Genomic DNA, 15829 nt, shown 5'->3' with positions numbered 1-15829 from the left:
ATCAACTACATCGTGGCTGAGGCTGTAGTAGTATTTTCTTTGGTAAAGGCTGATGTAAAGAACTGATTTTGAATCTCTGCCTCCATGGTTGTCCTTATTTGGTGCTTCATGGTGGATTTACAACCACCACTGGGCTTGTGTTTAACCCAAGTGACTGATGTGCAAAGAAATAAAACAGAATTGAAATTAAGCAGAATAATAAGAAAAATACAGTATAACGTGTGAGCATGTAGTGTTCCATTCTAGAAAAAACAAATGTATTGTAAAACACTTTTTCTATGTTAATGCATGTAACCTTTGCTATTTGATGCTTCACTGTTTTTCAGAAATTTGATGGATCTTCTGAAACAAACAGCTGTTCATGGGGAAAGCAACTCTGTCCTAATTGTTGGTCCCCGAGGAGCAGGAAAAACTATGGTATGAGTTTTTTGAGCAACTTGTTCTTCATTGTGGGACTCCCAGTGAAGAGAAATTATAGGCTTTATCTTAGGCTGGGATGGAGAGGTGGGAGTGAAGTATTAGGAGATAGTCTGCCAATCCATAAAGGAAAGCTCTGAGTTTTGTTCTTTATTTTCTGTTTTGAGCCATTACTAATCACTGGTAGAAGGTGAAATATTTTGTTATCCACATTGAAGAGGACCTTTCAACCACAAAAAACAAGTTCTGTGCACAGAAATGCTTTCACAGCTCCCTAAGCCATATCTGCAGGCCTACAGTCTGTCAAGGGTGTCAGAGTTTTAATGTTGTGAATGTCTGGCATTTAGAAACATTCAAAAATATTCATCTCTTAAAAGTGTCATTCATTACAAATTGTTTAAAAGATTATTTTAAAATCTAAATGCTGTTATACACTTGAAAACATCAATGACAGTTCAATAGATTTATTAACTCGGTGAACTGAAAAAAATTAAATACTTGCACTTTCCCTCCCTTATTTTCTGTAGAGCTGACTCGTATTGCTGTAGCCACAGACAGGTTCAGAAGGCAGATTTGGATGCTGCAGCAGGCTGGTGCTCTGTTGCTGAATGATAAGAAAGATCCAATATCAGTTTGCAATTAGAATAAAATTGCTCAGTTCATCTGTTCTGGCACAATTGTGTTAGAGTCCTGAACATCATGAATTAACTGAGAAATTGCAATATTACAAAAAAGGTGTTGGTGTTTTGAGGTGCATTAAGGCAGGTAAATCCCCAGGGACTGGCCAAGTGTATCCTATGATGTTGAGGGAAGCAAAGAGAAAGCTCGGCAGCATCTATAGGGAGAAGCACTGTCGACATTTCGGGCCGAGACCTGACGAAGGGTCTTGGCCCGAACCGTCGACAGTGCTTCTCCCTATAGATGCTGCCTGGCCTGCTGTGTTCCACCAGCATTTTGTGTGTGTTGTTTGAATTTCCAGCATCTGCAGATTTCCTCGTGTTTGCAAAGAGAAAGCTGTTGAGGCCCTAGTTGAGATTTTTGTACTTCCTTAGACATGAGCTGAAGACTGGAAGGTGACTAATGTTATACTTTTATTTAAGAAGGACTGAAAGGCTAAACCAGGGGAATATGGGCCAGTTAGCCAACAAGCTATGGTGTGTTAATTTAATGCAGGAGATTCTCTACATTTGGAATGGCAATGTCTGATTGAAGATAGGCAGCATGGTATTGTGTTTGGAAACTGCATCTCATGAAGTTGATTGAGTTTTTTTGAGAGGCGACCAAAGGTATTGAAGTGGACAAGGCAGTAGATGTCCACGTGGACATTAGTAAGTCCTTTGACAAGGTCTTACTTTGTAGGCCAGTTCAGAAGCTAAGCTCGTATGGAATCCAGGGTGAGCCTGGTAGTTAGATACAGAGAGTGGTAGTGGAAGGTTGTCTTTCCGATTGTACACCTGTGATCCATGGTATACTACAGAGATCAGTTGGTCTCCGGCTGTTTGTCATGTACAGTATATTAGCGATTTGGATGAGAATGTAAGTGATGTGATTAATAAGTTAGCAAATGACAATAAAAAAGTGGTTTAGTGGACAGGGAAGAAGCTTATCTAGAAACGGGATCTAGAAAAGAAATACCAGATGAAATTTATCTCAATCAAATGCTAGATCGTCCATTTTACGAAGTGGAACTAGGATAAGACTTGCACAGTAAATGACAGAGCTCTGCAATATGTAAAATTTATCCATCTTCCACATACCCATTGGACCTCAATTTCATTTGCCCTCCTCAAATCCAAGAGGACTGTTTTAAAATCATTATATCCATGTCATCAGCTGTAGCAGTTGATCAGAGGGTAGTCCCTTTAATTTCTACAGTACAATTTTTAAACTAACTAATTTTTGTTATCTGCAGAAAAGTATGCATATGTTTGTCACCAGATGGTTTAGAATCATTCATGCTTTGCAGTCACTACTATGGAATAATGCATTATGCTGATTTCTGATCAAATAACTCACTAGTGAAATTTAGCATGTTGGTCACTTTTTAATAAAACCTGATGACTGTAGATTTTACTTAAAGCATCATGATGGCTTCATTCCAAATATTTGCATCCACTTTTGGAACTACTCAACTGCATTTGAGTTTCCAAGCAGATAAATATGTGGACCCTGGACAACCAATGGGCGTGCCTCAGCAATTGAATCTGACATTGTATTATCATTCTCTCCTCAACACAAAATTTTGCTGGTGACATGTATTTCAAACCTGGTTGAAAGGTTGTGCATAGAAACATAGAAAATAGGAGCAAGATCAGGTAATTTTGCCCCTTGTGGCTAGTCTATCGTTATACATGATCACGGCTGATCCTCTTTAAGAAATGATTAACCATTTAAATAGCATATCTTTAAAATTGAAGGCATTCAGAAAATAGAAAAAATGCTTTAAAAATATTAATATCTGCAATGAAAGAGTCATTTGAGGTAAACAATTATTGTTTCTTAAGTTTTTCAGCACTGAAGAGACTTTTGAACTTGCATAATCCTTTTGCTATAGGAATCCAGATTAATGTAACATTGCTAAAGTTGATGCTGGCTTGAAATATTTTGCTTGTCACTTATGAATAAAAAAGTGCATCATTATAGTTTTTAATAGCCTTCAATAGTAGAAATGTAGTGCTTTTCCAGACAACTGCCGGGCAGCATTGTGGGGAAATGGGTTACTTGAATTAGCCTTGGGGTGGGGGGAGTGGGGTGAAGAGTATGGTATACTTTTAATTAAAACTGCATTTTATTGGAATAAAAAATTGCGTTTCAGGCCATGCCTGATTTAACAAATCTGTTCTTGGCACAGACCACCAATGTGTCGACTTTTAATTCCCTAACTAAGTAAAGTTTTAATCCAGATTTTCAAACATTAAATTATCATTGGTGATTATAAAAAAAAGTGACCCATTCAAGGAGACTATACAAAGATTAATGCGTGATTCAAAAGAGAAGTTTCATGGAATGAGGTAGTGAAGGAAGCAGATACTATACTGATATGAATATGCAGCAAATGGAGAGATATCATGTACAGGCAATAGAGATTTAGTTAAATTCACCACATAGTGTTCCTGTGTTGTTCTGAATTTATTATAGAAACCCACAGCACAGAAATGGGTCCTTGTGACCCAAGTTCTTCCATGCCTTTCTGTGCCAACCCCATTAGCCCTCGTTAGGCTGTATCCCTTTACCCCTTTCCAATGCAAGAACCTATCCAAATGTCTTCTAAATGCTGTAATAGTATAATCTTCCACTGTCACCTCCTCTTGCAGGTTTTTCCAACCATTTACTACCCCCGTGTAAAAAGAAGCTTACCACTCAGATCTCCTTTAATTTTCTCCCCTCTCTCCTTAAGCCTGGGCAGTTCTAGATTCCACTAACTCAGGAAAAGATTCTGACTGTCAAATTGAGTTCTGATTCAAGGTGTCAATCAAAAGTTACAATGATTCCTTTCATCCTACAGGTACTGCAGAGTTCCAAAATAGAATGCGCTTTGCTCCAGATTCCAAAATCTGCATTCTCTTGTGTCTCCATTCTATCTGTCCTATCTATGCCCCTTTTCATTTTGTAAACTTCTATCAGATCACCCCTATATTCCAATGAGAATAAACCCACCTATCCAACCTCCTGCATTCTCTCAAATGCCACCACTTCCAGTAAAGTGTTGGTCAGAATTATACACAATACACAATGTTTTGTATAACTGCAACGTGATGTCTCAAATCTTATACTCATTGCCTTGGCCAATGAAGGTAAGCATACCAGATTCCTTTTTAACTACCCTATCCATCTGTGTCACCACAGTGAGCTATAGACTTGCATGCCAAGGTCTCCATGTACATCAATGCTCCCAAGATCCCTTCTATATGTCCTCTCAAAATTTGATCTCCCAAAGTGCACTAACTCACACTTGTCTAGATTAAATTTCATTTGACAGCACTCTGACAAACCTTTCAGCTGATCTATGCCCCACTATATCCTTGGACAGATTTGTGTTGTTTGCAAACTTACTAATCATATTACATTAGGCGAGGGAAAGGATTGTGCACCATTGATGATGATATTTCATCCCTCACTGGCCACAGGAGTAGTAGCAGAAGATTGGAGGATGGCAAATGTTATTACTTTGTGTTAAAATAGTAATAGAGATAATCCTGCAAATTATAGACCAGTGAGGCTTGCATCAGTTGTGGGCAAACTATTGGAGAGGATTCTTAGAGACAGGACTTATGAGCATTTGGAGAAACATACTCTGTATTAGAGATAGTCAGCATGGCTCTGTGAGGGGTAGATCTTCCCTTCTGATGAACATTCACATTTCAGGGCCTGAGAAACTTATTGTCCAACCTCAGCTTTCCAGCACAGAAGCATTACTTTCCAAAGGGCCAGAGTTGTTTGTGACAAGGTTCTAAAAAAAACTTCTAACAAATATCCCTTGCTCCACCTTTTGTTATAACTAGAACAAATCTTCAGTTCTTAATGTAAATTGCAAGATCAATTGGTTTGAAGTTAAAAATAGAGCTTTGCAAACAACATTGTTTACAGAGTACAGGCTGGTAGCCCACAGCAGGGATTGGCTGCTCAAGAAATATGGCTGACAAAGTGCAGTGACCATGAAATCTCTTGTCTGCATTAACCAAACACATCAAACATGGTCAGAATTGTAGCTGATCTATTAATGGTTGTTATGTTTGTGTACTCAGAGTTTCAGCCCTCACAGCATTATTTTTTTAAGTCTGTGATTTCTGTCTCCAGAAGTTTTTAGACCATCTGGATGAATTACTTTCTCACAGCAAAGGTACCTGAGAAACATTACATGCAAATAATATCAATTGGTAGCAAAACAGTATAAATATTAAAAAGCAGTGGGAATTATTAGGAATGAGGAGAATGACAAAGACGGGGTGACAGAAAGAAGAAATAGAATTCATTCCTCAACATTTGGTTTCTGCAAAGAATACTCATTTGTATGCAAATTGTTGGTATGTTCTTTTAGTATGCAAAAATTGTACCTGCGTTTGGAAATCCTTTGTAATTCAGAAATCTTTTAAAAATCAGAATTTTTTTGTGTTAAATGTGTGTTAAGAACAATTTGTCTAAATTTAAATGTGTATTATAAAAATAAAATAAACTACTTCATTAACTAGAATATCTCCTCCTTGGTAGGAAGGGGGGACCCACCAATCAAGCAATGGGTATAGACAGCTAGATCTTGCCACAGAGACTAGACTGGAAAGCAAGCTAGTCCCTGAAGAGTAGCGGATACAGAAAAACCTCCCTTCAGTGAGGGTACCCGTAAATACCTACAGTATATGTGATAGAGTTTAAAATATCATTTTGGGTTTAGGCCTTTGCAGTCAGTGAATCCAATACCATCACAGCCTCATAAACCTGATTGATTTTTCCAAGGAAGTGACAAAACAAATTAATGAAGGTAGACTGGCAAATGTGGTGTATACTTTAAAAGTTCAAAATAGTTTTTTATTGAAGTACATATACAGTATGTCACAATTTTCTTGTGGGCAAAGAAGAATACAAAGAAACACAATAGAATCAATGAACAACTATTTACAACAGATGGACAAACAACCAACATGCAAAAGGCAACTCTGAAAATATGAAAAGAAAAATATTAATAATAAATAAGCAATAAATACCAAGAACATGAGATGAAGAGTCCTTGAAAGTGAGTCGAGTTGTGTTCAGTTCAGTGTTGGGGTGTAGTTATCCCATCTGGTTCAAGAGCCTGATGGTTGAGGGGTAATAACTCTTCCTGAACCTGGTGGTGTGGGTCTTGAGACTCCTTTGCCTCCTTTCTGACAGCAGCAGGCGAGAAGACAGCATGACCTGGATGGTGGGGGATTATGGATTTTATTAAGGCATTCGACAAGTTTCTCCCAGGCAGGTTCCTTAAGAAATTTAGGAGACTTGGAATCCATCTGGCTGCGTGGAATCGGAATTGTTTGACTCACAGAAAGCAGTGGGTGGTAGTAGATGGAGTGCATTCTGCCTGGGGCTTCATGACTACTGGTGTTCTACAGGATCTCTTCTGTGACCCTTGCTCTTTATGAGTTTTATAATTAGCTTAGATGACGAAGTGGAAAGGTGGTTTGGTAAGTTTGCAGATGACAGAAGATTGGATAGTGGATGTTGTGGGTTACAACGGGACAGTGAAAGAGTGCATAGAGTTAAAAGAAAAGGTTTGTGAATCTTTTGCTTCTTGTCAATACTGAGTACACCATTTAAACAATCTCAGTCCAGGTTCAAAAAAGTATCTGAATCTCCGGTGTAATGTCTTCTACTAAAGCTATTTGGAGTCAGGATTCCAATCAATGAAATGAGATTGGATGTGTGGGGTGTAGAGGTGCCCTGCCCTGTTTAAAAAAAGAGACGCACAAAGTCAGGTTACTGACAGAGTCTGCTCTTCTCAAGTAAGATCTGTTTATGTGCTCCATGCCTCAATCAAAACATATTTCTGAGGACCTCAGAGGAAGAAGAATTGCAGAGATACATGAATCTGGAAAAGACTACAAACGTATTTCTAAAGACCTGAGTGTTCATCAGTCCACAGTAAGAGAAAATGTCTACAAATGGAGGAAATTCAGTATTGTTTCTACTCTCCCTAGGAGTGGGTGTCCAGTAAAGCTCACACAAAGAGTACAATGTGCGTTGCTGAAGGGGATGAAAAAGAACACAAAGGTAATAGTAAAAGACCTGCAGAAATCTCTCAAAAATACTGAAGTTTCTGTTCATGTATCCCCTATAAGAAAAACACTGAACAAGAACGGTGTTCATGGAAGGACACCAAGGAGAAAACCACTGCTCTAAAAAAAAAACATTGCTGCACATCTCAAGTTTGCAAAAGACCACCTGGATGTTACACAATACTTCTGGGTCAATGTTCTGTGGACAGATGAGACAAAAGTTGAACTTTTGGGCAGAAATGCACACTACTATGTTTGGAGAATAAAGGGCACTGCCCATCAACACGAAAACCCCATTGCAACTGTGAAGTATGATGGAAGGAGCATCATGGTTTGGGGCTGCTTTGCTGTGTCAGGGCCTGGACAGTTTCCAATTGTTGAGGGAACAATGTATTCAAAATTATACCAAGGTATTTTACAGGAGAATGTCAAGATAGTGGTCTGTCACCTGAAGCTTAATAGAAGTTGGATGATGCAATGATCAAAAAGACAAGAGTAAATCAACAACAGAATGGTTTAAAAAGAAGAAAACTTGTGTTTTTTAAGGGCCAAGTCAGAGTCCAGACCCTAACACAACTGAGATACTGTGGCATGACCTGAAGAGGGTTGTTCATGCAAGGTATTCCAGAAATATTGATGAACTGAAACAGTTTTGTATTCCTTATTGCTGTTGTGCAAGTCTGATCAGCAGCTACAGGCAATGTTTGGTGGAGGTTACTGCTGATAAAGAAGGTTCTACCAATTATTAAATACAAGGGTTCACATATGTTTTCCAGCCTGGACTGTGAATGACTGAGCAATATGTTCAAAAAATACATGAAAAGTAAATTGGTTTTGTGTTATTAGTTTAGGCAGATTGTGCCTGTCTATTATAGTGAATTAAATGAAGATCAGACCACATTTTATTACTAATTAATGCATAAAACTAGGTAATTGCAAAGGGTTCATAAACTTTTTCTAGTAACTGTAGCTGGGCTGAGAAGTGGCTAATCGGTTTCAATCGGGAAAAGTGATACAGTTTGGAAGGACAAAATTGAAGGAGGGCACAAGGTTAATTACTGGATTTTTAGCAATTTAGAGGTACAGAGGGATCTTAGGGTCCAGATCTATAGACCCCTCAATTTCTGAACAAGTCCAAAGATTAAAAGTACATCTATTATTAATGTATGTACATAGTATACAACTCTGAGATTAGTCTTCCCCATAGATAGCCACACTGGAGTATTGTGTTCAGTTTTGGTTTCCGTTGCTATGGGAAGGATGTGGAAGCATTAGAGAAGGTGCAGAAGCACAGATAAAGGGTCTCGGCCTGAATCGTCAACATTGCTTCTCCCTATAGATGCTGCCTAGCCTGCTGTGTTCTACCAGCATTTTGTGTGTGTTAAAGTGGATACCGGTACCTTTTTCTAGAGTGGAAATGGGAAACATTCTTAAGGTGATTTGAGGAAAGTATAGGGAATGTTAGAGGTTGGTTTTTTACACAGCAGTTGGTAAGTGCATAGAACACACTGCCAGAGGTGATATATTATGGATATTTAAGAGACATAGATAGGCACTTAGATAAAATAAAACTGGAGAGCTATGTGAGAGGGAAGGTCTAGACAGGTCTTGGAGTAGATTAAAAGGTCGGCACAACATCATTGGGCCAAACAGCCTGCGCTGTACAGTACTGTTTTATTTTCTATGTTCTATACCCCATGGGTTCTCATGGAGTCTGATAAATTGCAGTTACTGAGCATGGGTATTTGGGAAAAAAAATTAAGACATACTGTTTTTTAAAACTAAAATAAGGAAATTGTTTTAGAATTTGTTTTATTCTGAATCTGTGATCTGGTTATAGCAAGAGGCTTCTTGATCCTCAACTCCATTCTTACAAGCTATTTTAACTAAGGATATCTTGTGATTCTAAACTGTCCATGTTCAATAATAAGAACAGTATTTTTTTTAAAACTTGCCAGTCACCACTGCTACCACCAGTATCATCATTGCCAACTATCCAGTCCCAGACAAGGGGATCCATTTTTTTGTTAACAAAAGCCCAGGAAAGGATTTGGGATAAAGCCAGTTCCAGTGTTTGCAAACAAATGATTAAACCTAATAACCCACAAAGCATCACATTACAACCTACGCAAAGAGTGGGTTGCTCCAGAATGGTTAATGGGCAATTAACAGTGTGATTACATTATAATTACTGTTTTTAAATTGCTCAACAGCCTTAATTATTTTTATCTTTTGGCCAGTACTTGATAAGGGAATCATGTTGAGCTGGAGAAATGCACTACCTATGTTGTCATAGATATTATTCGAACCAGTAACGTTTTGAATACAGTGGATTCTGGCTAGTTGGGCCATTGGTTAATCAGTGCAGCTATTTATTCGGGACAGCTCTTAAAACAAAAGCGAATCAAGAAAATAGCTGAGATTCTCTTAATTTATTTGGGACTCTATGCCTCTTTATTGGGACAGGAGACTGTTGCCAAGCAGTTTTTTACTAGCGTCAGTTGCATGCATTTATGTGGCCATTAGACAGTACTCCGTGCTTCCAGCGAGCAGTTTTAAAATAACGTAGTTGTGAGTGTGTTCAAAACGCAGTGATTTTTGGTGCTGATGGCAAGAAATAAGCAGTCAGAACTGTTTGCTCAGGCTTGGAGACGCCAGAAACAGCCAGGAGTGAAAATGCAATGATCTTACTATTTAAGCATGTTAGGAACTACAAAGAATTTGAAGGTATCGACAGTCATCTGGAATATTACAAGATTTAGTAGATGCAATCAACTACCATTGTATGACTGTAGTCTATTGTTTGCACTGGGTGTCTGTGCTGATTTTGTTCATTTACATTCAATCAAAGGAACATGACAGCGTACACTGGATGAATTCCTCCAATAACTATTAGGATCTAATATACAATAATGATGATATATAATAATGATTTAAATAAATCATTAGTTACTCAGTTTATATTTTTCATACCTTTCTAACTATTTCCATGGAACTTCAGCTAATAGAAGCAGCTGGTTAATTGGGCCAAAATGTATTGGTCCCGGTGTGTCCACTATATATAGTACATATTGCTACACTGGATTCAGAGCAGACTGCTCAGCTGTTCAACAATCCAAAATGTCTGGGGGGGGGGGGGGTGGGGAGCCAGACGAAACACAGTTGAATTAAAATGAGGAAGCAGCCAAGGATTTAGACTTTGTATTGAACATAACTGTTCAGTTGTGTGAACAAATAAAGATAAAGTTATGTTTAACTGAAAAACTGTTGTATCATTGGTTGAGTAAGAATCAAGTTGGACAAAATTTAGGAATATTAGTAAATTGTATTTGACATGGCTGATTACTACTAAAGCAATTTACTAAGCACGTAGAATACTGCACTGCTTACAGCGGAATGCAAAGTGGGAAAGTTCTGCTAAAATTCTAGATTTTAAATTCCTGAGGTGCTGGGAGTTGGATTGAGGCTTCTAGTGGCAGTACTGAAAAATTCAGCAAAACTTAAGTCCGAGTTGCTTTAATGCAGTCACAACATTTCCATACTTGTCCATGAGCCAGGATTTAAAATGGAGATTACTCTTTAAATAGCCCGATTATTAAGACCCACTTCATTTTAATGGAACAAAGAGGGACAACAGGACAAGTTAAGATAAGAAATCTATGTAACCTGACTTTGGCTCAGAATAGGTTAGGATGTTAAATGTCCAAGTTATCCAGAAATGCTCTATGGATCAAGATGCATTATAAAGAGAGAACATTGTTTTGTGCTATGATATTTTTATTATTGCTTCATTCTTGTCTCCCGGTTTCCATGCTTTTGTATACATTCTGCTGACTATTGCAGAGTTTTTTTTCCTCTCTGCACATTGGGTGTTCAACTGTCTTGTTTTAAAGGGTTCTTTGGTTTGTGGCTGCCTGTAAGGAGACAAATCTCAAGACTGTATAAAGTATACATACTCTGATAGTAATGCATGCTTTGAACTACTTGTTTCCCCATTTGCTGCAACAACAGATGCATGCAGTATTTTCAATTATGTTCTTCTTGTAGTGAAAAGGACATTGAGCTGAAATGTTAACTCTGTTTTGAAGATTTTGACTGAAGTTTAAATGAGCCCTTTGGTAAGATGAAGGATTCTGGACCAATAACATTACTTTAGTTTCCATATATGGTGTCTGACCTGTTGAGTGTGTCCAACATTTTCTGTTTTTATTTCAGATTTCCATCATCTAAATTATTTTTTTTAAACTCAAGGTTATTTTGCTGTGGAGAGACATTATACTTATTAATGTTTGAATGTTGAAATTAGGATTGAATTTTCAAATTAACTTGTGGAACATGTTTTTTCTGGGATTGGGAAAATTCAATGTTGCCCAAAATCAGAAGCTTTTTCAACACTCCATGTTCAACCTGAAGGAATATGAACTGTAATGTGGTCATAAGCTATGACAATAACATCCCATTATGAATAAGTAAAAAATAAAGCATATGACTCTTGATTGTTGACGTGTGTTCTTCCATTACTGCACATGCAATTTGTGATCACTAGACATAGTATTGATGAAAAGGATTGGGTTTTGCCATTTTGCTGGAAAGAGTAGACTCCAAGGACTGTGCAGAGTGCTGTATAAGGTTGAAGCCAGACTTTCATTGACTTCTTGCCTTTGTACTCAAGCTTTTAGACCACCTAGAGCAGATGTCAACACAGCTTCTTGCACATGCCCTTCGGCTTTCCATTGTGGGCATTTTCACATATGTTCCACACTTAAGACCCGTGTTCCAGATCTTGTGTAGAATCTCTTCCTCCTTTTTTATTGTTGGAGTTAGCTTCTTTGAGTACACATTTTCTGACCTTGCTGCATTCTTTACATAATAGCATTTTTCCACATGTTGAACATTCAGTTAATAGTAGTGAAAGTAAAATCAACAATTACATGCTTATAGTGTATGTAGTCTGTAAATTATGAAAAATAAAGAAGGGAATATGAGGGGATTAGTCATCTTCCATAATCTCTAGATCTTGTCTGTCTGTAGCCATGTTAGCACCATGTGACAGAGGGGGTTCTCTGTTCCTGAGTACTTTATAATTCAATGTTAATGACTCTGTACCGCATTCAGGTGAGAGATGAGTTCTTGTAATATTTGGTTGATGTGCTCATTATGAGTGCATGATTGGCAGTCTTTCATGCCAGCAAAATGTTTCTGAAGTGCCTGAGGATATTTTGGTACAAATGCATGATACTTTTGTGATCTGATTAATAAAGAATCTTTTTGAGGAAATTTTTTGGGATGTATTTCTTTTAGAAGGGTTTGTGTGGCTATTGCAATTGATGAAGCTAGGGGAGTGGAAAGAGGAAAAGGAAGAAGGTGCCTTCACTGAATAGTTATGCTGGTGCAGTCAGTAAATTACTGAATACAACAGAATCCAGTGTCATGATTTCTGATTACCTGCTGATGCTGTTCATGTGTCTACCTCAAGAGTTTCCTGACCATCTGTGTTCAATTATGATTCTGTTCCTCTCCATATTATCTCCAGACTGACTTGCTTATTCCCTTTCACGTTTGCCCTCTCAAATAAACTGTCATCTACAGAAGGATTTCCAGCATCATTTTCTGACACATAACATCTTCCCTTGACCAGCCCCAACTGATGCTAGCCATTCCAAAAACTGAGGCTCCAAGGCCAGAAACTTGATGAATCTTTGTCCATGCTCCACTGGTTCAAATAGATGCAAGTTATTTCTCTTTTTTTCCATGTCTGCTGCAATGCTATAAGTTTTTCATCTTGTATCTCTGGAAGTTAATGTCAAAAAAGGTGCTTTCGCTTTGAGGTGTTGAACCCTTATTTTATTTTTTTATTTTATTTTATTTATTTTATTAAAATCAGTTCATCCCCTGGAGAAGGAAGGATTCAAAGGGGGGAAAGGGGCCACAGTGGTTGACAAAGGAAGTCAGAGATTGCATAGCATTAAAAAAAAAGTATGACAGAGCTAAGGTGAGTGGGAAGACAGGTGATTGGGAAATTTTTAAGGAACAACAGAACTTAACTAAAAAGGCAATACGGGGAGAAAAAATGAGGTACGAACGCAAGCTAGCCAGGAATATAAAGGAGGATAGCAAAAGCTATTTTAGGTATGTGAAGAGAAAGAAGATAGTTAAGAACAATGTTGGGCCCTTGAAGAATGAATTGGGTGACATTGTTATGGGAAACAGAGAAATGGCAGAAGAATTTAATAAGTGCTTTAGATCTGTCTTCACTAGGGAAGACACAAGCAATCTCCCAGATGTATGGATGGGCCAAGGACATAGGGTAACAGAGGAAATGAAACAGATTGACATTAGGAAGGAAACGGTGATGAGTAGACTGATGGGACTGAAGGCTGACAAATCCCCAGGTCCAGATGGTCTGCATCCTAGGGTACGAAAGGAGGTGGCTCTGGAAATTGCGGATGCATAGGTAATCATTTTCCAATGTTCCGTAGATTCAGGATCAGTTCCTGAGGATTGGAGAATGGCTAATGTTATCCCACCTTTTAAGAAAGGAGGGAGGGAGAAAACAGAGAAATGTCAGCCTAACATCAGTAGTGGGGAAGATGCTAGATTCCATTATTAAAGATGAAATAGTGGCATATCTAGATAGCAGTGATAGGATTGAGCCGAGCCAGCATGGATTTACCAAGGGCAAATCATGCTTGACTAATCTATTGGAGTTTTTCGAGGATGTAACCAGGAAGTTAGACAAGGGAGATCCAGTGGATGTAGTGTACCTCGATTTTCAGAAGGCATTTGATAAGGTCCCACATAGGAGATTGGTGGGTAAAATCAGAGCTCATGGCATTGGGGGGAAGATATTGACATGGATAGAAAACTGGTTGGCAGATAGAAAACAAAGGGTAGCGGTGAATGGGTGTTTCTCGGAATGGCAGGTGGTGACTAGTGGGGTGCCACAGGGCTCGGTATTGGGACCACAGCTGTTTACAATTTACATCAACGATTTAGATGAAGGCATTGAGAATAACATCAGCAAGTTTGCTGATGATACTAAGTTGGGTGGCAGTGTGACATGTGATGAGGATGTTAGGAGAATTCAGGGTGACTTGGATAGGCTGGGTGAGTGGGCAGATACTTGGCAGATGACATTTAATGTGAATAAGTGTGAGGTTATCCACTTTGGGAGTAAGAACAGGAAGGCAGATTATTATCTGAACGGTGTAGAGTTAGGTAAGGGAGAAATACAAAGAGATCTAGGAGTCCTTGTTCATCAGTCACTGAAGGTGAATGAGCAAGTGCAGCAGGCAGTGAAGAAGGCTAATGGAATGTTGGCCTTTATTACAAAGGGAATTGAGTACAAGAGCAAGGAAATCCTTTTGCATTTGTACAGGGCCCTGGTGAGACCATACCTGGAGTATTGTATACAGTTTTGTTCTCCAGGGTTAAGGAAGGACATCCTGGCTGTAGAGGAAGTGCAGCGTAGATTCACGAGGTTAATTCCTGGGATGTCCGGACTGTCTTACGCAGAGAGGTTAGAGAGACTGGGCTTGTACACGCTGGAATTAAGGAGATTGAGAGGGGATCTGATTGCAACATATAAGATTATTAAGGAATTGGACAAGATAGAGGCAGGAAATATGTTCCAGATGCTGGGAGAGTCCAGTACCAGAGGGTATGGTTTAAGAATAAGGGGTAGGTCATTTAGGACAGAGTTAAGGAAAATCTTCTTCTCCCAGAGAGTTGTGGGGGTGTGGAATGCACTGCCTCAGAAGGCAGTGGAAGCCAATTCTCTGGATGCTTTCAAGAAGGAGCTAGATAGGTATCTTATGGATAGGGGAAACAAGGGATATGGGGACAAGGCAGGAACCAGGTATTGATAGTAGATGATCAGCCATGATCTCAGAATGGTGGTACAGGCTCAAAGGGCCGAATGGTCTACTTCAGCACCTATTGTCTATTGTCTATTTTATTTTTTTCAGCTGCTGAAGAGTGTGTTAAATGAACTGAAGGAAAGAAAGCAAATTGAGGAAAACCTTCTGCAAGTTCACTTAAATGGTGAGTAACATTTTCCAACAGGCTGCAATATATTTTTAACCTATAGATCTGTAACGGGGCTTTGTATAGAGTGAAGCTCTTTTTTTTATCGGATTGAAAAAAAAATTGAAATTTAAGAGTAAATAGTGAGATCTGAAATGATTGAAGTAATTTCGGGTTGATGCAAATACATAAAATTAGCATTGTCAGACTGGTGTCTGCAGTAGATACTACTTTTTTTTTACATTGAAATGGAAAATAAACAGATTGGCCCTGATGTAGGGTCTTGGCCCGAAATATCAACTGTTTACTCTTCTCTATAGATGCTGCCTGGCCCCGGCTCACAAAGCTGTGCCAAACATGTCCTTACCTTAGAACTACCACGGCTTACCCATAGCCATCTATTTTTCTAAGGTCCATATATCCATCCAGGAGTCCCTTATAAGACCCTATCATTTCCACCTCCACCACCGCTTCCGGCAGCCCATTCCACGCACTCACCACTCTCTGTGTAAAAAAAAAAAACAACTTACCCCTGACATCTCCTCTGTACCTACTTCCAAGCTCTTTAAAATGGTGGCCTCTCGTGCTGCAAATGACAAATTACTGCTGAAGCTTATTTATAAGTAAAAAAACTTTTCAGT

At 38.7% G+C, this 15829-nt stretch overlaps 1 protein-coding gene across 2 annotated transcripts in view; it reads left to right on the top strand.

The window, feature by feature from the left end:
• orc4 (origin recognition complex, subunit 4) overlaps positions 1-15829 on the top strand; it is a 114605-nt gene that overhangs the window by 55475 nt on the left and 43301 nt on the right. For both annotated transcript variants that reach the window (XM_073026162.1, XM_073026152.1), the window contains 2 exons: positions 327-417; positions 15131-15206. In XM_073026162.1, coding sequence (XP_072882263.1) covers positions 327-417; positions 15131-15206 — 167 coding nt within the window. The remainder of the gene's footprint in view (positions 1-326; positions 418-15130; positions 15207-15829) is intronic.

Source organism: Hemitrygon akajei, chromosome 2, assembly GCF_048418815.1.
Source record: "Hemitrygon akajei chromosome 2, sHemAka1.3, whole genome shotgun sequence".
In the NCBI taxonomy this organism is placed as follows: domain Eukaryota; kingdom Metazoa; phylum Chordata; class Chondrichthyes; order Myliobatiformes; family Dasyatidae; genus Hemitrygon; species Hemitrygon akajei.
This window is presented reverse-complemented; position numbering and strand designations above follow the sequence as displayed.